Below are 27824 nucleotides of genomic sequence, written 5' to 3' on the forward strand. Positions count from 1 at the left end.
AGAAGAATGGTGTCTTAAATTGATTGTAATTTCTGTAAAACAGCAGTTATTGTGAAAACATACATGCTGTGCCTTTTCACCTCTTTAGACTTTGTTTAAATAGAATATAAAATAATAATAAAAAGCAACGAATAATCCAAATGTTGTAGGAATAAAACATGAAAACGTCAAGGGTTGAACACTTTTCTATTGATTGTTTGTATTTGTAGTATTTGCAAATTATAAATAAAACGTTTTATATATTTAACTGTTTAATTACTGAAAAAGTCAAAGTTATTAAACATTGTACAATTTACTGTAAATGCTTGAAATAAATATACATTTTATTAAAAAACCCACATTTCAGCAATATTAGGAATGATAACAAATCATAACAAATAGTTTTCAAATAAACTGCATTCAGTTCTTCAGTACAATACAATACTTACAGTATTCAAAGCCATTCTTAATTCAATGTTTTAAGCATTACAAACGAGGAGCAATACAAAAACGGCAGAAAATAGTACATTTAAAACTTTTAGTGTCTAATGGCAAAATACCAACGTGTACATAAACTGCTAGCTTAATGTAAAAGTTGTGCACCCCAGTTCGTTAGTTGAAGTCAGAAATTCATTCAAGTAAAGTTGACTCCACTCAGAAAAACTCCGAAGCATCTTCAAGTATGGCTATTCTTGTCACTCACTAAATTTTAACCACCCATTTCACTTGCTTCATACACAACCTGCTACTCAAGCTGGGCCCTGTACACTTAAATTTAACATCTAATTTAAACTACAGAACTGGAAGCTTCTTCCTTAACTAGTCAGTACATCAAATTGATTTCTAATAGAAAAAAAAACAAAAAAAAAATTGTAAACGTTGCTATTGTATGACAGAAAAAACAAAACAAAACAAAAAAAAAAAAAAAAAAAAAAAAAAAAAAAAAAAACAGGTAACCCGAATACCAACAAGACAAAGGTTTTTGGAGCAAAATCTATTATTATTATTATTATTATTATTATTATTATTATTATTGTGTGGGTTGATGGTACTTTAAACAAACATGGAAATTAACCTTCGTACATAACATTGACAATTAAGAAGAATGGACTTAGACTTCTGCAATGCAATTATGTGGTATATACAATGTGGAATAATCTATTTAATAAATTTACAATATTCTACCTATTTTGAATTTACATCTAATTTTTTTGAAAAACAAATTGAAGTGCTTAATTTTTTCATGTCAGAGTGGAATGAGTTGTATTTCATTCATTACCAATAACTCATCTAATTTAATTCAGGGACAGGAGTAGTGTAAGAGGCATTAACATGTTTAGTGGTTGTAAATGCATTTAGCCTCAAACTATACATATGCAACTAATTGTCCACATAGTATTTTAACTGACTTGGTCTAACCCTTCAGTAAAGAGCAAATGCATTGCTTTATATGTCATGACACTTCCCTTTAATTAAATCAGTGCATGTTAAATATGTTCAAATTACTTCTTAAAAGGTTTATCAGCATTTTGCTTCAACAGTACATACATTCTGATTGTTTTAATTTTCTAATAAATTAGATATGTGTCTGGTATACAAGTAATTCATTAGGATTTAATTCAGGTTTGAGCCTTTATATTTTAGAGAAGACAACATGAACACAAGTGATGTTTATGCACAGAAATGAGCTGATATATCCCTGATTTTGCAATTCCATTGACACTTGAAGTTCAAGCAATACTTTCTAGTAGATCAAGTGTAAAGAAAGTAAGAAATGAACTTTGCATCAATAATGGCCTTAAGGTATGTGTTATTTTTGCTACAAAGTGTTTGGAAGTAAAATAACAGAAACACCTTGATATAATAATTCTATTGCCAAACTAGTTCTGAGGTATATGATAAGTAGGTTTTTCTACATCATTCATAAGCCTTCTCAACGCCCTTAGAGATTCTCACATTATATTTATAGCAGGTCAAGTAGCACCATTTGAAATAAAATCAGTTCAAACCCAAAGAAATAGTACTCTTCTTTACGAAACTATTGTCTAAGCATACATTCAAAATTTTTTTTAATTTACTGTACACATCTCAACTTTTTTTATACAGCTAAAGTTGCATTATGTAAAAAGCAAGCCAAGCCAGCTGCCTTTGAAACAGTGACATTGATGTAAAAGTAACCCTGTTATGTGTTCCTTGATATATGCTTTAAGGACAAAATATTGGCCATTGGTTTTCTTGACTCCAGTATTCAGTGTTCTGAAATTTCATGTTTTTTTTTATTTTTTTTATTTTTGTGTTATTTTGTGTTATTTCTTTCTCAGAACATTACTGTTACAAAATTGACCCTCAGTGGCTCACTATACAGTAATTGTAAAGAAATTGTAAAAGCACCAGAGAAATTGTTTAAAAGTCTTTTAAATGATTTTTAACTATCCACTATGGAGTTCATTATTATTGTTTTCCACATTGTGAAACTAAAATGAATGCAGTGTAATGAATTGTCTTTCAAATTGGAGAGCAGAAAGTGATACCCTCATTATAACTAAAATGCTAAAATGATGCAAGTTGTGTGTTGTTAAAGAAAGGCATTTAAAAACATGTTTTTGCATTCAAAACACTCACTAGCACCATAAAATGTGATTAGCCACAAAAGTCACCTAAGATGAATATTTCTTTCCAGTAATATGTCCAAATTTGTTGGACTGTAAGCACCATGGATGAAGAACAGTGTTATCATACGTGAGTATTTAAATAATACATAAATATTTCCAATTGATCAAACAGTAAAGATTTTCTTTTTAAGAGCGTGTAAAAAGCCAACTGATGCTCTACGTATAGTAATACAGAATCTTACTATTGTCAATAACCTGAAACTGAACAAGAATTATGGGTTATGTGGCCAGTGGCACTGAGGTCACTATATTGTAGCACCATTTCATGCACCATGTCATTTTTCTGATGCCACTCTCATTCTTGTGTTTATGAATGCTCTGAACCTTGAGAGGTTTTTACAGGAAATGATTGTAAGGCCCGGTCACCTTGGTAAAGGCATAGGGGGATGTGCTTACATATGTATTAGTAGTGCAGGACATTGACCGTTCTGTAAGCATGAGAAGAAACCGCTTATATGGAGGTTCTGAGGGTTCAGAAGGTTCTGAATGTTCTCGTTTCACTCTCTTTCCACTGCTCTTGCTCGTTGTATTTTCAGCACTGTGCTTCTCAGCATCTTCCTCTTTCTCCCGGGCCTTCTCTGCCATCTTTGCTTCCCACAGAGCCAGTCCGTGTTTTGCCTCATTCAAGTTCTTGTGCTGGTAAAACACCAGTGAGATACGGGTGGGATGGTTGCGGTCAGGCTTCTTGACTGGTGTAGTCGCATGGAGTTCCCGCTTAGCACACTCGATAATGATCGAACCATGACTAGGTGCCACTGCCACCCCTCCAATTTCAGGGTCAAGGAAGTTGTGCTCGCTGTCAGACCACACATCCTCCTTTTCTTTTTGTTCTGAACTCTGGGTAAGTGGTGTCTGGTTGACAATGGGGTTAAGGGCATTTTCACTGGAATGCCTCAAGCCTGGATGTTGGTTTGGGTTGAAGCATTCATTACCCAAAGAAGGAAAAACCTGAGGGATACCATTTGCTACATGCATGTTTATCTCTAAATCTTTATTACTTTGCATACTTAAGGTATTTGGATTTGGGGGAAACATCTGAGGATTCTGGGACATATGAGGCTTGGGGTAAGCTTCAAACTGGCTGCTTTTGCCAATAGTAGCATAGTCCAAATGTAGATGGGCTGATGGAGGCCTGGAGAAGGCATCAGGTGGCATATTAGGATTATAACCTGGGTAATGTCCCATAGAGTGCATGCCAGGTTTCATGTTACAGGTGCCATAACCATTGGGTGGTAAGCTAGGCTCTCCATAGTGTGGTGGGTAGTTGACAGCGTAATGTTGAGGTGCACTGTACTGCTGCTCAGAGTACAGTGAATTTCTTTGGGGATGATACATATCTGGATGCTTTAGATTAGAAGAGTAGTAAGGGTGGTAGTTTTCCATGGGAAGCCCCCCATTACATTGGTAACCAGTATAGAGAGGGTTGGGTGTAAGAGACCTGGGGTATGGGGTGGGTGCATTAGACACGTTAATGTAAGAGTTGGGTGCATGTAAAGGAGAGGGATAAGGACTGGCAGTAGGTGGTGTTTGAGGATGTGGGGTCATTGGTTTAGAAGCATTTGAGAGGGTTCCTGATGGATTTGAGAATCTAGGGAACTGTGGGACAGTGTAAGTGGGATTAGAATTAGGTTGTGTTTGCTGCCGCTGCTGCTGAGGCTGATGGCCAGCATGAGCATGGGGGAGATGCCCAGAGTCCAGATTTATGTTACCTGGGCCTGGAAGAAATAATGGGATTAGACCAAAATGTAAACTTTTGGTGTTGAAACATTGATAAACACTTGGAATTTGTTCCATTTCTTTTTTATATCATTTATTTTATCATCCCTAATTCAAATATTGAATTATAACTGAATACATTTTGAAAAATTGAGTATTGGTTCTATCCATTTTGAAGCCTTGCTTTTGTACCTGTTACAGTTGTGTTCTGGCCTGGGGTCTCATAAGCGGTCTGTTTCTGCTTTGCTTGCTGGGTGCTGTCCATTTTGGAGTTAGGTGTGTTGGGGTTTGTTTTGTTAGCTGCAGCTCTCTTGGCATCCAGCTTCTTTTGCCGGCAAGACTTGGCAGGCTCTGGTAGCATACGCACCTGTCTACGAAAGGCACTGAGCACCTGAATGGCACCAGTCTTGGTCTTCTCCAGCTGAGCCTCAGCACTGCCAAACTCGTCAGTGGATGAGGCCTTGTATAAGGGAAGCACGTGCAGCTGCTCATCCTCAGGAATTTTTCCAATCTCACGATTGTCGTCTCGTGTTAGCGTGCAGACCTACAATAGGAATAAAGAGAGAGGGAGGTCTGGCCTGTTTAATATGTCATTTTGCAACCACAACTGTGTTTTAGCTATCTTGTTTTCCACTTTCAGAGTATCAAGCAGGGTATATATTATTTGTATCGTGTAATAGACTTAACTGCTGGCTTTGGTGAATGCTCATTATTAGTCTTATTAGGGTACACTGTACTGTATTTAAAGTCACCATGAAATCAAAATGGACAATTCTTTATTTTTTTACTGAATGTAAATGTTATTTTTAAAAAGTTTTTATTATAAATTATTTTAAAAAAAATTTCACACCCACTCATAATCTTAACATTAACCTCCCCTCCCCTTCAAACAGCATCTGCTCTCTTCGTGCCATGTCTCGGTGGAGAGGGTGAGATTAAATATCCTTCACAACTAGGGCTGGGTATTGTTAAGAATTTCACAATTCGATTCGATTTCGATTCTTGAGGCTTCGATTCGATTCGATTTCGATTCGATTCGATATTGATTCATTAGCTTCGATATCGATTCAATAATGCGTAAATACACAAGTAATTAAGTACCTGAGTATATTTTTAAATAATGTGTGCAGTATTACCAATGTTTAAGAACAAATTGACCCTAGTATGTTTCCTGTCATGGTTTATTTTAGCAGAACAAACTGTACAATATTGTACATGTGTTGAATACAAAACACAACTGTAACAAACAGGTGCTTTATTAACACCTCTAAAGTGCATGTAACTGTAAGTAGTAGAAAGTATATTTATCTCTTCCTATACATTCAAGTTATAAAATAAATGTAAACAGAAGCACAAAATGTGCATACTCATAAAAAAAGTCCAACCATATATTATAACATTACAAAGTGCTATTTTGTCAACACAATAAATAACACTGCCAATTAAAAGTTCCTATTTTTGCCCTTCGAAATATTATGATAGTTAAAAGACATGGCTACAAGTGAGACTGTGTATCGTGATTCTGTACTATTCTGCTAGTTGAACATGTATTAACGTTATGCAGTAACTTAATATTACTCTGAGAGAGAGAGTGTGTGTGGTGATTTATGTGCATACATGTCAGCGCGGCATCGCTCGTCAAGTTCGTAGAGAGCTTATTCAGTCCATTTTAAATTCTGATTTTGGCCGCCTCTCAAATGGGTTAAACCATAGATATATTGCCTATGAAGTTCAAGTAATGCGCTAGAAAATCCGCGCTCATTCGTGGATGTGCATTTATAGCATGGACGGAGAAAGCTCTGACACCTGCAGGATTTCACCTGACGGTATAAACATATTATAATCCATCTGTTCCGTGAGAGCAGAACGAACGAGCCTTTATTGACGTTTTTAAAACTGAAAACTCCAAAAAGCAACGAAATTGTCAGACATCCATTAGTGCATGTTCACAGAGGAACACAACTGAAATACAGCGCTGGTTGTTCTCTCGAACGACACTCGACGACAACGACGGAATCCTAAGCCGTGGGCAAAGTAACATTAATGGGTGTATTAAATTGTATATAATAATCCCGGAAAAAAAGCACAAAACACTGAGATGGCAAGTTCAGCAGCAACATTTGCTGAGGTGAAGTGACGGCTAGTAACAGCAGACAAACGGCTAGCATTGACATCAGCGGCAATCCACCTGTCACTCAAGTGGCCACACACTTAATTATGCAGAACTTAATCAACTAAACGGATGAGTTATACAAAAATTCACCCTCCTCACAGTTGTTATGAAGGGCAAAATTAGCTGTATAGACTAAAGCCACATAGAGATCCAGGCTGTAAACATGTTTTTTTTTTCTGCTGTAAGAGACGGGGAGGTTGCCGCTTGCTTGTACAACGCTGAACGCTCTCACTAGTGTGTTGCCCACAGCGCCGCCACTGGCCGGCGGGCTGAATCGATTCATAGGATTTGATGAATCGATATTGAATTGAGAAACAAATAATTGCAATGCATTGATGAATCGATATTTTTACCCAGCCCTATTCACAACTGACTGCTAACTGGCATTCAGTTCTGCCTCCATTTAGTTAGCAACTCCAACTTCCTACAGTCCAATCAATTCCCAAGGACGAAATCCAGTCCCGCCCTACATTTATTTCTCATTCCAGTAGCCGTTTCACTCTGAAATACATCACAATAGGGAAGAAAAGACTATCACAATGTCTGTTTCATGTTGACTTTAATTCTTACCACAGTACTGCCCCCTTGCATGTTGTGAAGGTCTCTGTGGGCATGAGCACAGAAGTCTAGACAGGCTGTCACTCCAGAAAATGGCCGTCCTTCTTTTAGGCCCAGGCGGCAATCGGGAGCTCTGTGTTCATGCTCCACCTGGCAAATATCGGTAGATATATAAATGTGAAATTTGTTTTAACTTAAAATTTGGTATATGCCCCTTATGCAATTAATGCACTATTGCAGTCACTTTACTTATTTATATATATTACAACACTATACATATATGTAAATACACTATACTGAAGCAGAAAGCTTAAACGTATACCTGATTGCCGTAAGCATCGGGAGCCATTTTTTTATACACTGGGGCCATGAAAGTTGCAAGACCCTGGAGATTTTGCTCCAGTTTCTCTTCCTGTAAGGGAATCAAAAATTATCTTGTTATTTCCTATTTTGTATGTCCTTTGTTGACTCCATTTTGTTTTTTGTGTGAGAGCATCTCACCTCCCTGGGATCATCACCAAGCAGTTTGAACTTTCGTGGGATTTTACTTCTGGCAAATTTGCAGCCATTATAGTACATGCTCCAGGAGCAGCCAAAGGAGAAAGAAGCTCCACAGGCATCAGGTTCCAAACCCTGACATGCACATGTTCTCCTAAGGAAAATGACAGAATGTTAAGTTTTAATACAAATAACATATTGTAAAGATACCTTACGATATCTAGAATTTTATGTTTTGTTGAAGCCATTAAATATCTTGTCTTTAGGAAAACATAAATAACATAACTGTACAATAAGCAGAAAGTGGTCAGATATTTAGCAAGACCACAGACAATACATTTATCGGTTGATAATAATTGAATATTATATAATAATTTATTTAATAAAAATGTTTTGGTCTTTTGGTTGGTGACTGTTTACTAATATTCACACTTAATATTCAATGATATTATTGATCTGACTGCATTGACACCATTGTATGAGAACTGAACTGAGCTGACTGATGATTTTACTATTTTCTCCAGAGCTGCTGTATAGATAAATGAAATAAATTAGTAACCAATGATTTTTACAACCGAAATTAATCAACACTGAATTTACTTTAGCTGGACAATGAAATTTTCTTCTACAGCTGCTGTACAGCCAAAACAAACTTGGTTGTGTTATTTTTCTGTTATCATTGTAAAGCTGCTTTGAAACAATCTGTATTGTAAAAAGCGCTCAATAAATAAAGGTGACTTGACTTAAATATTTACTGTATTTGTGAAAAAAAGCAATAACAAGCATTTGTCCTTACTCCTCATTTAAAGCACATCTGCGGTTGGTTAGGGCACCATGTTTTGTTAGTGTGTCACTGAGTTCAGTGTAGAGACGGTCAGCCAGGTTCGTTGATATGCCTTCCCAAATTAAGATGACCACTACTATACAGGATGTTTCACATGAGTGACCAGCCCGTTCTCGTACCAAGACCAGGAGTTTCTCGTCTACATTTGCCCTCCGTATTACCTACACAACATAGTGCACATGTACAGATATAACCAGAAAATATACAGGTGGCAGTTTGAGACCTCTGTCATGTAACTGAGTTTTCCATAGAGGGTGCTGTAGATGAGAAAACTAACAAGAATGTTTTAATATTTAATTACAGAAACAGACAAAGAGAGGTGATGCATTTGTACAAAAAAGAGAACACACAGGATATAAATAAATTGCCTTTTACCCATTTAGCAATGGGGCAGCCCTGCCCACTCTTGCCTTCCTTGCCAGTATACACAACTTTTTCAATCCTAATGGCACTTCCAGTCAGTCCAGATCTGTCACAGGAAATATAGTGTAATAGCTAAAAAAATACATCTATACTGAGAGAGTAAGTTACAAGCATTTATTTTGTGCATGAGAGAAGTTCATAATATCACACCTTTCCTCCATAATTTTGCGGATGCCTGCAACAGTCGGTGATGATCCTAAGTGAGTATAATATGGTCCTTCGTCCCTTTCACTGATTTGGTCTGTGGATTTTGTAGTAGATTGTCAGGAGAAAAAATTGTATAACTAATATAAAAACATTAAAGAATTAGTTCACTTTAAAATGAAAATTTGCCCATGATTTACTCACCCTCAAGCCATCCTAGGTGTATATGACTTTCTTCTTTCAGATGAATACAATCGGAGATATATTAAAAAATATTATATATTAAATATTATAATGGCAGTGGATTCCAACCAACAGATTGAAGCTCAAAAACGTGCATCCATCCATCGTAAACTAACTACAAACGGCTTCTGTATAAAGGCCTTCTGAAGCAAAACGATGAGTTTGTGTAAGAAAAAAAATCATATTTAACTCGTTACAAAGTCAAATTCTAGCTACCGGCCAAACGCAGTCTATTTGCCCTTAATGCACAATTTACGAAATTTATGACATCAGAAGTAGCGTAGTGCGTCATGGCGTTGCGTAACTATCAACAGTACGTTGCATTACTCGCATAAGTTGTGCTTTAAACTTAAGTGGAATCCGTATATTCGTTTGGTTGGAAGCTAGTTATTTTACTTTATAAAGTTTTCAATATTAATATTTTTCTTACACAAACTCATCATTTTGCTTCAGAAGGTATTTATTAACCACCTGGAGCCGTTTGTAGTTCGTTTACGATGGATGGATGCACCTTTTTGAGCTTCAATCTGTTCCAATAAAACTTGGAAGAGCCAGGATATTGTTTAATATACTGTAACTCTGATTGTATTCGTCTGAAAGAAGAAAGTCATATACACCTAGGATGGCTTGAGGGTGAGTTATTTATGGACTAAAAAAGTGTGCAGTTCTAATGTATAAACAACACAAAATGTGTGAAAAAAAAAGAAAAAAAAGAAAAGTGGTGTGAATCTCTTACCAACACAGTGACATGAAGGAATATCATACTGTGTCTTCATAGGTGTATCTAGTAAGTTTTTTATTGGTGTATTAAGCATCTTCATGGGTGAATCCAGAAAGCTTTGTAACCCGGGTTCAATCTTTTTAGGTGGGGTGAAGTTTTGTGGTTTGCACTGTTCCTTGACATTCCCCTCAGCACTGGTTGAGAGCACAGTCACAGCCCCAGCCATCTCCACCTTCACCTTATTGGGTGACTTGATGACCAAAGACTTTCTTTCAAACACAGGTGATAGTTGATACTGTTTTAACCGCTGTTCCATGGTAGCTAGAATACTCCTTTGCAGGCTTTGTTCACAGGATGAAGAAGGATACTCCTGCTTTACAACCACTGGCATGACTTTGGTTTTGTCTTGATCTTGCTGTAGCACTTCCATGGGTGGCAGTTGAGCTGAGGTCTCTAAACCTGAGCAGTTTTCAGTTTTTATGGCTGGCATAATTGGTCTGTTGTTGTTGGGGCCTTGCCGCTCCTGCCTCTGCAGAAGGTGCATTCGTAAGGCTGTGTGCCTCTGCAAATCTCCTTGAGCACCTTGGCTTGGGAGAGACTCCCTCTGGATTTGTGCAAAGAGCTCTTGGAATTCAGTTTTGGTAAATGTTTGAGCTGGTATCTGAAGACCATTAGAAACTTGTGATTGAGGAATCGGAGACTGGGGGAATTCCAAATGATTGTGTACCCTGTGATGGAGAGGTTGCTGGTAGTTTGGTTGTTGTTTACTGGTGTTTTGAGAGTACTGTATGTTCTGCTGGAGTTTCCTCTCTGTTAGAGCTTTTGTTTCTTTAGACAAGGATTGTACATTTGAATCAGATGGGTCTGGAAATGTTGAGTATTCTCTTATAGTTGTCCTAGACAGTGTTTGTTCTGGGGGTTCAATACCTAGAGATATTGTCTGGGATTCTGAATGAAGACAACCCTCTGTTTTAAGCCGTTTCAATAGTGGTGTATCTACCTGGATGTGGGAAACATCTTTTTGTGGAGCTGCTTGCATATTCTGTCTGTCCTGAGGGAACGGATGGGGAAATGTGCTGGTGGCCTGCTGATGAGGCTCAGTAGGTGGTGACTGAGAGAGGAAGCTCTGGGATTGTATCTGGTCTTGATCATTTTTGCATAATTCCTGGCACATGTGTTGGGGTTTGTCAAATTGCATGCAAGCATGATTGTGCATTCCGGATTTTCTTTGTTGACATTCAGGGGCAGAATTGTGGGGGAATCGTGTAGGAGGTAGGGAGTTTTTGTAACAATCTTGTGCCTGACTGTCATGTGAGGGAAAACTGGGATTACTGAAATTCAAAGACTGGAAGTTGTTTGAGGGCATGGAATTTGTACAATGACTTTGGCTCTGTGAGACTGTATGTTGCTGCATTTGGGTCTGTGGAAGGAAAAAATCCCACATCTGTGAGTGGTCAGTAGATGGCTGTGGAGCTGAAGCCGAGTTTAAATCTATCCATTCCATCTGGGATGGGTGATCTGTACTCTTTGACATTGTCTTTTCTTGACCTGGTTTAGGCTTATTATCATGGTCACTGTACTGATTCTGAGATGTTGGTGTACAGGCCTGGGACATCAACCTGCTGTCTACTGTTGGTGGCTTAAGGTTCTGTTGCTGTAGCAAAGAAAAGTCTCTATTGTTGTGGAGGCTTTCATCAGTTGGTTGTTTCTGTAGCACCTTAATCTGTAGGTTCTGCTGACCTGTCTGAGTTTTTTGTGAGGGGGCACTTGCCATCACGGGGGGCAGTTTGTACGATTCACAGCTAAAATCCTGGTTGGACTTAGAGAATATACTTAAACACTCAGTCTCGCTCAGAAGGTTATCTTTTCTATCTTCTCTATCTTTTTGAATCTGTGAGCAACCATTAATGCCTGTCTGTGATGGCACTTTGGACTCTGAAGCTTCCTGACTCAGTGATTGTGTTCCCAACTCTGGGAGGTCAGAGAGAGGATAAGCAGGTTTCTTTTGCTCAGCTGCAAAGCTAGAGTATCCATTCACTGTAAATTCAGGGTTGTAGCCATTGCTGCCTTGTACTTCTGGGGCTGCCTTGGCAAGTGGCTCGGAGGAAGATGTATGGGGTGAAATAGGAAAACCTGAGGTAAATGAAGGTGAAGAAGTCGCCTGCTCAGGCAGGTTGCTGGTGACCTGATCTACTTGAGATGAGTTGGTTTGAGGTGCAATAGACACATGCTCTGGGTAATACTGAGACAAAGTTTTCTCTAAGAGTTCACCAGTTATACCCTTTACTGAAGGTGGTCTTGTTGTAGCACCATTGGACATTGGAACTTGCTTGTTCTGTGACAGTGAGAATAAATCCCCATTAGGAAAGTTACAGTTTCTTTTACTATGTTTTATCTCAAAATCTCCTGGCTTGTTGTGCTTAGAGAATCCTTCTAATCGGTTCTCCATTCCGGTTTCTCTTTTATCCCAAAGCCTCAGGTCTTCATTTCCATTCACCTCTGAATCAGTACAGAGTTTTTTAGGCTGGTGAAAGTCCAAATATGTCTGTTCACTTAGAGCATGTTTCATCTGTCCATTCATCTCATACATGTTTTGATCAAATATGCCCTGCATGTTTGCAGGGCTAGAACAATTATCCTGTTGTCGTTTCATTGGGTAGACCACTGTGCTGGGCTTGAGATGGCTCCAGTTTGTGTCTCCATTGAACTGCTGAGACAAGAGCTCAGGTGACTGATCTCCATTTTGTTGCTTGATGAGAAGAGGGTCTGTCTGCTGAGTGGCACCGATTTGTGCAAGTATCAGACTTTTTTCCGTCTCATGGTTGGTCTTTTCTGTTTCCATCTGGTCTGCTCTGGGTCCATTCACAAGGCTGCCCTCTCTGCGTCCTACATGGAAGAGAAGAAATATTACCATAATTGTAAAAACATAATTTAGTTATAATGTACTGGTGTAGTGTGGGTTACTAGCTAATGATCTGGACTGTCAAAAATTGATGGATAAAAAAAAAGAAAAGAAAAGATAAAGTAAAAATGGCCTAGATTTTACCAAGATATCATACCTAGTAACACTGTCTCTACACTGGACACGACCATTTTTGCGGCGCACCGCCTGGATGTGACAAAGCGACCGTTTCAAATCCATTTGTCCTTTGTGATAGAAGTTGCATGTGTGCTTGGAATACATCAGAAATAGAATGGGGAATATAGAAATAGTCACGCCGCATCCAGTGTAGACAACATCACTGTTTATAATGGGCTCTATTTGCTTTTGTCGCATTACACTGTGCTGCTCGCGTCTGGTATAGACACAGTGTAAGAGTGATGTATTCAAAATATCATAACAGAGTTCTTTGGAATGTATTACAAATGCATCAGTCGAATAATCAGAGAATTACACTTGGTAGCACAAGAGTTTACAGATGGTATCAGATTAAAATAGTGATCACGTTGGAGGATGATCATATATTTATTTTAATTTTATTATGGTGTTTACTTCGCTTAAACCACTCAAATTACTTTGCCAGATACAGAGAAACTGGTAGCCAGGCAACAGACAAGTGACCAATCCTGAGTGGCGACGTCACTACATGCATTCTACCAGCACGGCCAACCATGCTGAGAATTCTGGGTCAAGAACAGTTTGCAATCGTGCTGTGCCGAACCAAGCTCAAGTGGAAATATAAACGTAATCGCTCTGTACCTTAGAAACTTACGGCCCGAAGGTGGAAAAGCGGCTAATGTATATGTGTGTGCAGGGAGCTTGAATTCAGTTGAGAGATGCTGAGAAATGCTGTAAGAAATCACAAGTCTGAATGTTGTTTTCCCTCTCAAGTCAGACTCTACTGTTTTGAAATATTAGCCCATATCTCAAAATAAACATGCCCACCAGAGAAGGTCTTTAAAAAGGAAAAAGATATGTCATTCCTTGCATGCTTAGCATTTTCTTGCAGTCAAATCTGAGAAGCTTACAGGCAAGGGTTGTGTAGTGCATACCAATGACTTCTTGCATTTTGTTAAGACATGTTAAAAAACAAAGTCCTGGATCTCACAGCTTCAGTCATAAACATTGCCCTAACTTTCACTAAGTATTTAATGACAAAGAATGATTCCAGCCATCTTGATATCCGGTGTTCTGTACCCATGTCAATTTGTTAATGATGTTGGTTGGTATTTATAGATTTGAGCATATATGAATTAGAACTGTTGAACATGAGAGTAACTGGGGGTTGATTATAATTACAATTTATGCTTTTAAATTGTAAACATATATGTAAATTTACACTCCTAATACTGCATTTATCATTAAGTGGCTTTGGGTTATAGCAAAAGAAGATTTGTTTTTTCTACCAGTGGCCATTATAATATATTTTGCGACTTTATTCCCTGAGCCCCTTGCAATAGTTTTTTCAAAAATCATTATCTATTTCACTATACATTTCTATTTAATTTTACTATGCACTTTCTTAGAAAACCAGGCTTCTATAAATCATAATTTTTTATCTCTTCAAAAACACATTTTCACATTTATGCAACCATGTATAGATAACTTAGAAATGCTAAAATATCTTTGAAAATAGACAAATGTAGATTTTTTGTTTGTAATCAAATCTACAGAGCCATACAGAAAGAACTGCCCTACAGAATATCTAATATGTAACAGATTCTTCATGGAATGGTTTCCATCTGTTTGAGTCCAGAATGGTGGGGGTAAAGGACAGTTAAAAACAGATTTGAAATGGCCTTTAAATTGGAGTCAGCATATGGAGTGATAAAGATTTATTAATAATATTTTAATATATATATTTGTTTTATTAACTTTTTTATTTAAGAAAATCAGTCATGATCTACCTTGTCATGAACTATACCAACATAGTCAGATAAGCTGGATTAGGTTTATTTACTATGTTAATATTCAAAATTTAACTCTTTCTCCGCCAGTGTTTTAAAAAAAAGTTGCCAATCAGCGCCAGCCTTTTTGATCATTTTCACAAAACTTTCATGCCCCTCAGAATATTTTGATATATGAATATCTGAACATACAATATATCAAAAGAAAGAACAGAGCAGAGAACACAAGTCAAAGACTTGTGACAAAAGTCCAGATCTGATTCAGAACGATGACATAGAGAAAACAAAACATAGAGAATTATTTGCTGTTAAATGTTTGATGATTGCGTTTGGTTACATGTGACACCTGTGTTAGCTTTTGCGTTAGCTTAGATTACATTACAATCCACCTGCATTTGGCGTGTTGGTGGGTGTTAATGTCAAGCCATGTGTGTACACACACACACACACACACACACACACACACACACACACACACACACACACACACACACACACACACACACACATATATATTTAATGTGTGTGTGTGTGTGTGTGTGTGTATATATATTATGAAAAATACTCTTCTGTGACTCGACCTGTGATATATTACTGGCTGCAGTCAAACAATACTAATAAAAGTTTGATTGCATGTTTTTTTAATTTGTATCTATTATCATCTCTGGAAAGGGGTAGATTGTGATTGGTGTGCTCCATGAAGCTAGAATGTGGATCCATTCCAGAGCCATTTCAGAGTTTCCCAACAGCTGAGAAAAGCCAAACAGCTTGCCACAGTTGGATAAGCCCACACTGAAAACAATACAAAAAATCTCTCTGAGCTAGAATGACAAAGCACGAGATCCCATTCCCAGCTGAAAGCTGTCTATATGCACTAAACTTTCAGACAATGGGTTTGCATTGGATGTATCATACATATAATTAAAATAAGAAGATTGATATGTTTCTTAAACTTAAATGTGATATATCTTAAAGAAATGCCTATGGACAATCCATAAAAACATAAAAACACAAACAAAAATCCTTATGTTTTTATCTGGTCTCTTGTCAGCTAGGAGTGGCTTTAAATTCAGTTAGTTGTCTATCCTGTTTTTTTTTTTTAGTTTCTTTATTTTTAATCCTCATTCTCTCTCTGTATCTCACAAGAGCTCAAACTGTTGTGATCTCCCACTGTAATAAATAAGTGTATACAACTGATCAGTGCTTTGGTTGCAGAAAAAAAGAAGTCTTTCATGGTTTACACTCTACCAGTGGTACTATGGACAAACAAGTGAATCATCATTATTATTATTATCAGTAGTAGTAGTATTATGCTTTAAATAATTTCTTTGAGATTAAGGTTTTGGTTAGTGTTAGGGTTAAGTGTTATAAAAAAAATATGTGGTGCACTACTCTGTGTCAATGTGTTTCTGTGTTATGACAAGAGACAGGAGTTGTTCTTGTTTCAGACATGGTCTCTGATAAACAGTCAGAGGATCCAAAATTCAATTAGGCATGATTGTAATATATATTTGTGTCAAGAACAAAAAAGTTACTCTTGCGCACTTCAGACAGGAATGATGACTTTTTTAACACTCTAAATAAATAATGGATAAATTGCTAAACATACTGCTGCTGGGAGTTTGGCTGTAGTTGTGCTCTTGAGTGAAACTTCATCCCTTGGTTCCTCCCACTGTAATTTGATCATACAGCTCATGTGCAAGTGTGCTTTAAATGTCACGCATGCAGGGTTGTAAAAGTGTCTTTCACTCTTCTCCTCTGAGCATTAACCATGCCTTATTTTCCCCTGACACACAGACAAGGAAACAAGCTCAACCAGAATGTCAGGTTTCACATACAACTGTTGTTGGCAGTTTGAAACTTTGACTTGAAAACATTTTCCACATTGCTATAAAGAGTACCAAAAGAAACCGTAAGCCAGTTAACATAATCAGGATCAGTGTTTCTTTCCTTTTCAAGTGTCACACTGCCATTGGAATGTGTGTGTGTGTGTGTGTGTGTGTGTGTGTGTGTGTGTGTGAGAGAGAGTGTGTGTGAGAGAGAGTGTGTGGTGTGAGAGAGTGTGTGTGAGTGTGTCCGGAAAAACTGCACTCTCACTCCATTCAACACATCAGCACTATGACTCATGAAACAAAATCATTAAACCTAACCAACGTTTTTTTAATTTTTTTATTGGGCTCTGAACACCACAGCCTTCTTTAATGGTGCCACCAACATCCGTAACATTTCGTCATTTTCCAATAAGAAACCAGAAGACATAAGCATAAGAATGGAAACAAAGAGGAAAGAACCCCTTTGAAATGAACGGGTATTTATAGAGTCAGCATGTGTACGGGGGAAGGTATGAGACATGCCTCAGAGTCTGTTTGGAAGAGCTCTGTGAGAATTGTTTTGTAATTTATTGATTGTGTGTATCACATTTTGATTCTTTAGAAACAACGGAATAGTAAACAAAACAGATAAAATAGAAGTTGTCTTTAAAGTTGCTTAATTTTTCCTCGTCTGTGAACCCTTTGTTCATCCCCAGTGACATTTTAAATCCTCTTTGTGGGAGAGGATTTGAGGAGAGGTAGATTACTTCAAATGCTAGGCAGATACACTCTTCTGTTTGTAATTTCACCCACAACTAGGTCCCCTCTTAAGTCTGTGTTGGACCTGCCATTGTCCTTTGTTACTAATAGAAGGCAGATGTGGCTCTGCTGAAACAATTTGCAATCCAGTTTTTGTGCTTTCGTTCATACCAAGCCACCTTTGCATGACCTGCATTGATACAACCAATGAACTTAACTTAATTTCTGCCTTAAACTTTTAATAAAGATCAAAGTGTTGCCAAATTGACAACTTACAGTTATAAGTTCATTGCACATTTCAGCTACTTTGATTATAGCAAAGAATATCAAGTTGAAAATCTGAAAACCCTTTAAACTCGTATCACATAATCAAGTTGACATGACAGAAATTGTACTGAAAAAATAAAATGTTATAATTATGGACAAATTTCTTACAATGCGGTCTTTCACGGTGTGTTCCAGTAACCTTAACAATATAATTTTGTTATAGAGGTTCTACAGTATTGTATAAGTCACTTGTTATGTCCAGGAAAATACACACACACACAGTGCTTTGACAGAACGCAACTTTTCTTGTTTACTTTTTCAACAGTCACAGAATCCGGCACACTCAGGAGCATGCGCACAAGCATTACTTTACAACAGTATTACAACAACAGATAACAATGAAGAACTGGTTAACAACACAACATTACTCTCTGGGTTTTATTATTTTTTTATTTCAGAAATTAGCATCTGATTTTTGTTTGAAGTACGGTTCAGTATCCACCCTGCTACGGCTGCTTGAACATAAACATTAACATGCTAAATATTAACTTGTCAAAACAATAATTTGTTCAGTTGTGTTTAGGTTGTTGCTCCATCTCATTCATTTACATTTTAAGATAAGAAAAAATTAGATAATGTGGTAAATTCAATCACAATGCTGTTTTTTGGTTTTGAAAAACTTCATAACTGAATAAATTTATACTGTACTGACTTTGAAAGAAAAGAAAGAAATCCCAATCCAATCCCTGCTGATCATAAAATGATCAATCTACTGTATAGTAGTTTGGCTATCTGTAATTATTCACTTAAACCTACACTGCCTCTTTTCTTCCCTGTGGTGGTGTTTGGTGTATTTGAGTCGATGATAATTAACTTGGCATAGGTTTTACAACACACTTTATAACTCCAGTTTTAGCAGACTGACCTTTTGCTTCAGACAGTAAACAGTAAAAATAACCACAGATTACTATAGTGTAATTAATATGTATTTAAGCACATTGTTCCATACAATCTCCCTTCCCAAAAATCAACTTCCAAAATATAATTCCAATATACATTAATCTCAACTTCTTTCTGTTTCTTTCTACAACCCCCAACCCACCCCATTTCTTTGTTTCTGCACCAGTCAATATATCTGACTAATTTGATGAACTGTGCCCAGTGCAAAGCAAATTTCTTTCAGAGAGTTTGGTAGCCATGGTGATCATTATATATTGGTGCTGCATGGCCATCTGCTCTAAACATTAACCAAGCATGACTGACTGACATAGATATAGAGACAAGAGATAGAGAAAATGCAAAAGAGTGAACACATGTGCTAAGCACATTGATTCTGGTGGGATCAGCTCTCTTTTATGCGTATGTGACAGAGTTTTATTTACTGCCATGACATGAAAGCTGAGAAGCCCTAGCCATCTCTTTACTTTCAATGTAACTCTTATATCTTGACTGGGGTCTTCAGTTGCAAATGTGCTCAGAGTTACAAAACAAAGCTAAACAAAGGCATATGCTTGTGGCAAGTTCAAGAATAAAAAAACAAGCATCGTATAGATAAGATGTTTAAGCTTGCCATATACATGACATTTAAGTTTGCTTTGTTTTGTATTAAAGATTTAGTTTATAAAAGTTCCATTGTAAATCCTGACAGTTTCCTGACAGTTTGCTCTATACTGTACATTTTGGCCCTGTTTACACCTGGCATTAAAATGCATTTTGGTCGGTCGGATCACAAGTGAACGACGCTAAATACAGGTGTAATCTGGGTGTAAAACGTTTGAGCTTGTCCACTTTCAACCACTTGCAGAGGTAGTCGAAAGCCCATTTGTCCGGATTGCTTTCTTAGTGTAAACACTCATGTGGTCGAATGTGTTTGAAGAGCCGTGAAAGCCCGCCTACTCTCCACCTACTGACTTAATGTGTAAACATTATGGGAAGCGCTAGCTAGACGGGATTTAAACTTTGATGAGAGTGATGTGTCATCACTCAGTGGCTGGCTGTCTAAGTGGTGTCAGAATAAGCAGAATAATATAGGGTTCATAGACAACTGAAATTTTTTTTTGGGCAGACCTGACCTGTTAAAAAGAGATGGTATTCATCCCTCCTGGGGTGGTGCCGCACTTCTCTCTCGAAATATGGCACATAGTTTTAGAGCTGAACCTTGACTAACTGGGGCCCAGGTCAGGAAGCAGACAGACTGGCTAATCCGACCGTCTGCTAGCTGTCTCACGTCACTGAGGTCAGATAAATCCCATATAGACACATATAGACTCTTTCACCTAGATATCATCACATAGAGACTGTGTCTGTTCCCCGAATTAGCAAATACAAAAAACTCCCAAACTAAAAATTTAATTGATGTTCAACAAATAAACAATTGTTGTAATACAGATGAACAAATGATAAAACTCGGGTTGCTAAATATACAATCCATTTCTTCAAAAGCGCTTATTGTAAATTATATGATTATAGATCATAACCCAGTGCTGTGTTTGACAGAAACCTGGCTAAAACCAGGCGATTACATTACTTTAAATCATTTACTTTAAATCACTTCCCAAGATTACTGTTATAAACATGAGCCTCGTCTGAAAGGCAAAGGGGGAGGTGCTGCTTTATGTAACACCATCTAGCTATCTAGTGTAAGTAATAAATCCCATTTGACATTTGTTCTGGCTACTGTATACAGGCCACCAGGGCACCATACAGACTTTATCAAATAATTTGCTGATTTTCTATCAGAGTTAGTGCTGGCTGCAGATAAAGTCCTAATTGTTCGTGATTTTAATATCCATGTGTAGATAATGAAAAATATGCATTGGGATTAGCATTTAGAAACATTCTAAACCCTAAACTATTGGAGTTAGGCAACACGTGTCAGGGACCAACTCATGTCGGTATACTTTAGATCTAATATTGTCACATAGAATCAATGTTGATGCCATTGAAATTCTGCAGCAGAGCGATGACATCTCAGATCATTATTAAGTCTTGTGTATACTCCATTTAGAAGACAAGGCTGCAAAACGGACTCCCTGTTACAAATATAGCAGAACTATCACTTCTATCACTTAAGATTGCTTTATAAATAATCTTCCTGATCAGTTTAATCTCCTCAGCATCCCAGATAGCTTAGAAGAACTCGATGTTGCAACATAAACTATTGACTCTCTCTTTTCCAGCACTTTAGACACAGTTGCTCCTTTGCACTTAAAGAAGATTAAATAGTCCAATGCTGTGGTACAAGAAGCACACTCAGGCCTTTAAGAGAGCAGCCAGAAAAATGGAGCGCAGCTGGGAGAAAACAAAACATTGCCTATAACATGGGCAATTACCTCTTTAACCACCTCCAGTGTGCTGCATCCATCCATGCATTTCAGCCATAGTGCACCAGATTGTCCACCACACACCAACTCTGGAGACAGAGAGTGATACGGTCAATCTGTGTATAGGGAGGCGGTTAGGAGTATAATTGTTTGAGGAGTGAGATTACACCTGTCAAATCATTATCACTTTGTTCATATAAATAACAAGGTGTCCGAAGTAACACAGGTCAAATATGGTTTCCACAAAGCTGTCCTGGGTACAAAGGGCCAGATATACATAAAGCAAATTCGAAGAATGAGCTGGTGTGACGTTATTTCGAACAAAATAAGGCCAAAATGAAGTTCGTTTAGTGTTAAGTTCGAAACATTTTGCCAAAGCAAACTTTCTGGAAACACCTTTGAAATACCATTGGTCCATGGGGATTACATAATAGGTATGTGTGCTCTGGGGCTCCACCTTCTTTGACGTCTAAATCTTCTCTGGTTCATTTCTTCTGTTCAGTCTGACAAGGTCAGACCTCTGCGAGGAAAAACATAAATACACTGGAGAGACGCTTTATAGATATTGAAGTTGTAATTCTAATTGAAAGAGACACTGACACTGTTTTTTTCATGTTTTATACTGTAAAGCTGCTTGCTTTTAAACAATTGTATAAAGTGTTGTATAAGGTGCTATAAAAATAAACGTGATGTAACTTTACTGGAGTGCCGAAATGCAGAGTTTGTGCAAACATATCCACACCGCTATAATCAGATGCTTTCTCAACTACTGTTTTGTTATTGCTACTTTTGTTATTGAAAGGTAAGCGCACAGCACATATTTACATAGTCATCTAAATGCCAGTGTCAGCAGTGTGAATGGCGTCGGGATGTTCACTAACAGTACAGAGAATATGCACATGACATCATAGTAGGCGTAAGTCACTGCGGTTACACCCACTAAGTAGCAAAAATAAGCAAATATCCCTGCAATTTACAGAATTAACTGGAATCCAGACAGCGAAACGTGGATTTGTAGTTACCATTATGTGTCAGATATGTTGAATTTTGGGGTAAAATCATACCCTAGGTTATATATTGTATTGACAATTCATACTTTGCACGTGACGTCACAAGTACTGCCTGGCGGGCAAGAACGTCGTTCTCCAGCAACGAAACCCAGTAAACTAATCAAGGATCTTGCCAGGACGTCGCCAGTTTTACTATACAAAAGTTGGTGTTTTGAGGTGTAAACGACATGCCAGATAGTTGTTGTGCGATTGGATGCACTAACCGCAGATGAGATAAGCAACCTTCACAGTATACACGTCTGTGCAGTGATCATTCCATCACTCCATCAAAGGAAATTTCAACATTTGTTTGAATACAATGGGTGTATGATCATGTAATTAATCGTGTCTTTAAGTTGCCCTGTAGTTTCGTCAATCAACACCACCAGCTGGTTCGGCGAGTCAGCTGTTTGTGTTATGAGTCTAAGCTAGGCTAACTGTACGTTCACATCGCCGCCGGCGAGAGCAGCAAAATTCATTGAAAATGAATGACTTCCGGGCACTTTGACGCTCTCGCCGGTGGTGGTTTGAACGCACAGTAACAGCTGTCGTCTTTTGCTAACAACAACAAAAGTGTGTGATAGGTTGTTTTGAGGTTTGTGATATCTATGGTTTTCAATGAGAACCAGAGATGACCCAACAGTAGAGCTAGATTATTTACGGAGGAATTATTACTGCTCGATTATCTTAAAAAACCTTGTCTGCTTTACACAATTTAGCTACCTTGGAGTTAATCCTAGTCCATAGTTATGCATAAATATTTACCATCTTATATTTTACGTAACTGTTATGAATTTGTCAGTGTAAAAAAACAAAAAAAAACAACAACATCCATTATGATTAGCATTGGGCTCTGCAAAGGGGAATGGCTAGAATAATATTAGGCAAACCCAGTTTTCCTTACAAAGCAAGTTTAGATAGATACAATTACAATATAAATACTGCAGTTAAAAACACTTTTGTGTTTTGTGTCAATGTGCTCACATAACAGTCTGAACTAAGGTAGGTAAGAATGTGAAAGTTTTGGTGATTCAGGAAAAAAATCTTGAGTGATGGCATGAGACTTCCCTAAAGATATTAAAGTTATTGCTAATCGACCCCGTTTTGGCCATGGCTGACTATTCCTAACAGGAATATTTAATCAGAACTTTAAAATAGTAATTGCATTTTTTGTCAGTTGTATCTTGATTCATCCCAATGTTCCTTCCTCGTCTTACCTAGAAGTTTAAGTCTGTAAATGTGCAACAACATGTTGTGTTCAAAGCTCTAATAAATAAATAAATAAAGTTATAATTATTATTATGTAATTTTCCTGGAAACATTTTCCACACAACACTGACAAACCATGTGCTCTACATTTGATGTTAGCTTGGGATATCTTCCCATTTATTATCCAAAAAACAGTCTGACTTCAGAGACCACTGCTATGCCATTATTTTCTAGTGATGGAAATCAAAAGCACAGACAATGTCTTTGACACAAACACACAGGACACACCATATGAAAAGTATTTGGCTACACTGGCTACACCCTCTGTCTGTTCGAAATTTCATTCAACAAGTTTCAGACCGACCCCTGGTCGTCATTAACCTCTAGAAATGGGGTAATGTCATGCAAGGCTTATGGGTAGTTATTCAGCTGTCTCTGCCGTCAACAAGGTGACTTTTGGTGTGCCAACCAATGACTGTATGTCAATGATAAACCGCATTTTCGGTGTATCAATAAGTATTGAAAACACTCTTCTGAAGTATTTTATGAAAAGGGTCCTTTTAGATTTCTTGACTCTGTGGCCTTGTTGCACTGGGCTGCTGGGCTTGTGAGCAGCCTGGTTGTGATTAGTGTGTCTGCTGGTATTAGATTTGTGCACACACACAGACACACACAACATTTCACAGACACATGCAACAAACCTCTTCTTGGTAGACTTATTTCTGGGCAATTCTTAGGCAAAATCCCCCTACAACCTTGAACTGACATAACCGTTTTTCGAAATTAGCATGTGGCATATGATTCTTATATCATACTGACATACATTTTTTCTTAATCTTTGATTTTGAAGGGGGAAAACCATCAACTGTTTCTGTTATGAACCACTGTTTTCTGAAACCAATCAGATTTTCTTTGAATCTGCACAGCTGGAACTGGAGAGAAAACCTTTGAAAACCACATTTATAAATGCACCATCACTTCATTCACCTCAGAGGAAATGAACATTTGGCTTTCTCAAGAAGTACGATACCAATCTGTGTTACTTTATTTTAAAAGATGATGAATTGAAAAATCTTTTTTAGAGATTCCCTGAGCTTTACAAAAATGTTCAGCCAACTCCTTTAACCACAAGACCTTTGTAGTTTTCAAAGAACTGAAGATGGCAGAATAAAATCCAAACCACGTGCCATGAGTTTAATTTAGCTAAACCCTTTTGAATACAGATGTTCTGGAAAGGGTCTAAATTGGCGTAGTCAATGACCTGCTTTCCAGTGATCTCCTTGGCTGGCGTAAGTACACTTCCCTACCTAACCCTGTGACTGGGTAGTAAGTTAGTGTTTGTAAACAGAGCAACCATGTGCGCTTACACACGTGGAGTGTGCTCTTCAATTCGTGACCTTGTAAATTCAGTCCAAGATTAAACCTTCACAACAATACATATTATAATACCCTGAAAGTTTCCTCAGTTTTCTGGCTCACATCAAACATCAAATGACTTGCACTGAAGGATGAGACAAAGGTGTATCTGGTGTCATATAAATGCCAGAAATCAGAACTATTGTGAAAATTTACACCAAAATTGCTAAAGTATTCCTAAATACAGTGCAATATAAGCTGCCATCTAAGACAGCTAATAAATTACTATGCAGACTGGAAAATGTTTTGGACCAAGGGGTATGGTAATTAAAATACAGTATATATTCCACTTTTAATAAACCCTACAAATAAAACTACTGTAAATGCCTAGTATAAAAATCCAATCCAAGTAGAGACAATAAAATCTCTTTTGAGAGGAAAATATATGGAAAATATGACTATAAACACCAAGCCAAAGCAAATAAAAAATGAATAAGCTGATGATAAGTGTCGATATAAACCTTGAATACTCATTGTTCTTTTTCTTTTAAAAATTGTCAATCCTACAATTATAAACACCAACAAGTACAACAACAATAATAAAATATACTATAAGTACAATTAATGTAAAATCTGTCACCCTAAGCATTGATTTGAAAACCAGAAAAGCATTGATTTTTTGCCAGAGAGTGTTTATAAAATTGAATATGCAATAAAATGAAACATTAGACATTCTCTAGAACACAAATGTTTGTTTTTCACTCTGTTTTTTGTTTTTCATGAATTCAACCAAATAAACATTTGATTTCTAAGGAATAATTCAAGTCTACCCCACACAAATATACTTCTTATCATGCAAGGATCATGAACAGGATGTCATGAACAGAAGTACATGATTGTTTTGTACATCTTGATCCAAACATTCTTAACAAGGAAAAAGGGTACGACTAAACTTCCAGTTTAGTTTCAGCTAATGTTGTCAGTGTTGTGTATTCTCACCACTAAATATAATATCATGCCATGGAGATGTACCAGTTACAATTGTATTAAAGTATAATTATGCTTATTGAGTGATGTACTGCAATATCTCCGCTATATCACCAAGGGATTATCAATTCTAAGCTTAAAGTTGGAGTTGAAGCTTAAACAGTAACATGAAGTCATTATGGCCCTTGACTCTCTCCAGATCCCTTCATTGTAGTTACATTAGCATTTGAACCACCTCTCTATCATGTTTATTGACAGCACTCCATAAAGCATCTCCTTGCAGGCATGAACTAACTTCCACACTTCTCATCTAAGCAGAATGTTGGAATACACAAGCTAAATACACAAAATAAGGGGGCAGGACTTTTATCTGTATTATTCCATCAGCCAATTATGATGCAAATCCTAATAGGGCTGTTACAATCAGTTAAACAAAGGTGGCATTTGCAGTTCATTAGTACAGATGCTGTAGCCTTTTGTAACAGTTTACTCAAATTAATACTTTTGATTGTTACGTGTCGAAAGCAACTATGAATTCAATATGTCTGAAACATTCAGACTTGGTCACTTTCAGCTGAATGTTGACTTTATTAATAGTCAAAGTTATTCAAGCATTTGACTTTTTTTCTTTGTTCTTTTTTTTTCTTTGTTCTTTGCTCAGTATGGAATTTCAATAGTCTAAAGCTTAATGTCAAACATATGCAGATATGTTCCAGGCAACTATAGCCCACCTCTGCTCTGCATAATATCCTAAAGGAATTTAAATCAAATTCAGCATGGACAATAAACTGGTCTCTAAATGTAATAAAAATGTTTTGCTCCAATTGAGAATATTCATGTGTGAGCTTAAAATTTAAATATATAATTTAGATCTTGTGTACAAATAAACAATGGGAATTCTATTAATGTCAGACAACTCAAAAAAGTCCGCTCTCCGGTGGCCCTCAGCTAATGGTGCTATGGGGTTGGGTTTCAGTTCTTTTAAAGCCTCTGACCTTGTGGGCTTCCACCACTACGCTCTTCTGTTTTTTTTTGTTTGTTTTTTTTACCTCAGAACTGTGCTAGTCTTTGTGTCTGCTTGTCACTCACTGATGAATGCAATGAAAGCAAGGAGTTCCACTATCCCTCGCCAAACTCCCACATTCAATCAAAGCACACAACAAATGAAGGAAATGTAGCAAGAAGAATTTTGTCAGATAAAAAAAAAAAAAAAAATCCTTTACACAAAGAAAGTTTTTTGGAATAAATATTAAAGAAATTATTTTCACCTCCTAAAACACCCCTTTCTTTTATCTACATTCAGCCGTCCAATAAGGCCGGTGGACACTGAAGAGATAAGATAATTTTGTTAGTAGTGTGACTGTTTAGTCTTGCTCTCAGCACAGGAGATCCATTGGGAAATAATGCCAGAAGAAGAATTGGCCAACAGCCTCACAAAGATCACAGTTTTTTAAAGCAGGCACATTCCTAAATCTGTCCTCTGCACAACATCTTATGTTTAAAAAAATAATGAATAATGAAAACAAATGAGATTGAAATGCTTGAAATACTTTATCTGCACAAGAAAAAAAAGAGAGAGAGAGAGAGAAACAGAGAGAGACAGAGAGAGGGAGGGAGGGAGAAAGAGAGACAGAAAACGTCAGCCATGTTGGTGAAGCTTTATCTAATATGCTTTCATTATTATGTCAGCTCACGGGTTTTAAAGAGGACAGTACAATGCTAAACAAGAGCTTGAAGCCATTAAAGAGACCCTGGGGGACAGAGGAAAAAGGGCAAGAACAGAAAAACTCTCTCACCTTGTTTTAAGTCCCTCCACTTTGTAGAATTCCAACAAACCGTCTAGGTCTCCTCTTAAACAAATCCTAAAGGGCAGCCATCTTGCTTCCTTCTGTTCCGTCTATGAAACAGACTACCTCCGCATCAATATTCATGGGTTAGTCTGACGTTTGCTTTCATCATCAGGGGCAGAAACCCTGTGTTGTTGTTGGCTCTCGAAGCGCTTCCAGACGCAACCCATAAACACGCTCACTCTTGTATGTGATTGTATAGACAGTGAGCAGAGTGAGACAGTCCAGTGTACAAGTGTGTGCAGATCAGAGGAACCAAGCTTGCTTTGCCGGCAAGCTGAAGTAATTGCAAAATCGCTTTCCTGCTGGGTCCTCTACACACAAAGGGACTGAGTTTCTTTTCTTCCCCCTCCTTTTTTTTGCTCTCTTTCTTTTTTTTTTTTCAGCCGCACACAAT

The 27824-nt window shown here is 37.4% G+C and overlaps 1 protein-coding gene across 1 annotated transcript; it reads right to left on the reverse strand.

Moving 5' to 3' along the window:
* Window positions 1-1702: 1702 nt before the first annotated feature.
* On the reverse strand, window positions 1703-27824 carry tet2 (tet methylcytosine dioxygenase 2). Its single transcript, XM_079863464.1, has 10 exons — window positions 27377-27824; window positions 9987-12857; window positions 9014-9104; window positions 8816-8909; window positions 8393-8601; window positions 7600-7750; window positions 7421-7510; window positions 7111-7248; window positions 4560-4911; window positions 1703-4366 (listed from the first exon to the last, which is right to left on the reverse strand). The coding sequence occupies exons 2-10, from the start codon at window positions 12811-12813 to the stop codon at window positions 2988-2990; spliced, it is 5331 nt and encodes a 1776-aa protein (XP_079719590.1). The 5' UTR covers window positions 12814-12857; window positions 27377-27824; the 3' UTR covers window positions 1703-2987.

The sequence above is a fragment of the Squalius cephalus genome, assembly GCF_949319135.1.
Source record: "Squalius cephalus genome assembly, chromosome: 2".
Taxonomy (NCBI): Eukaryota; Metazoa; Chordata; class Actinopteri; order Cypriniformes; family Leuciscidae; genus Squalius; species Squalius cephalus.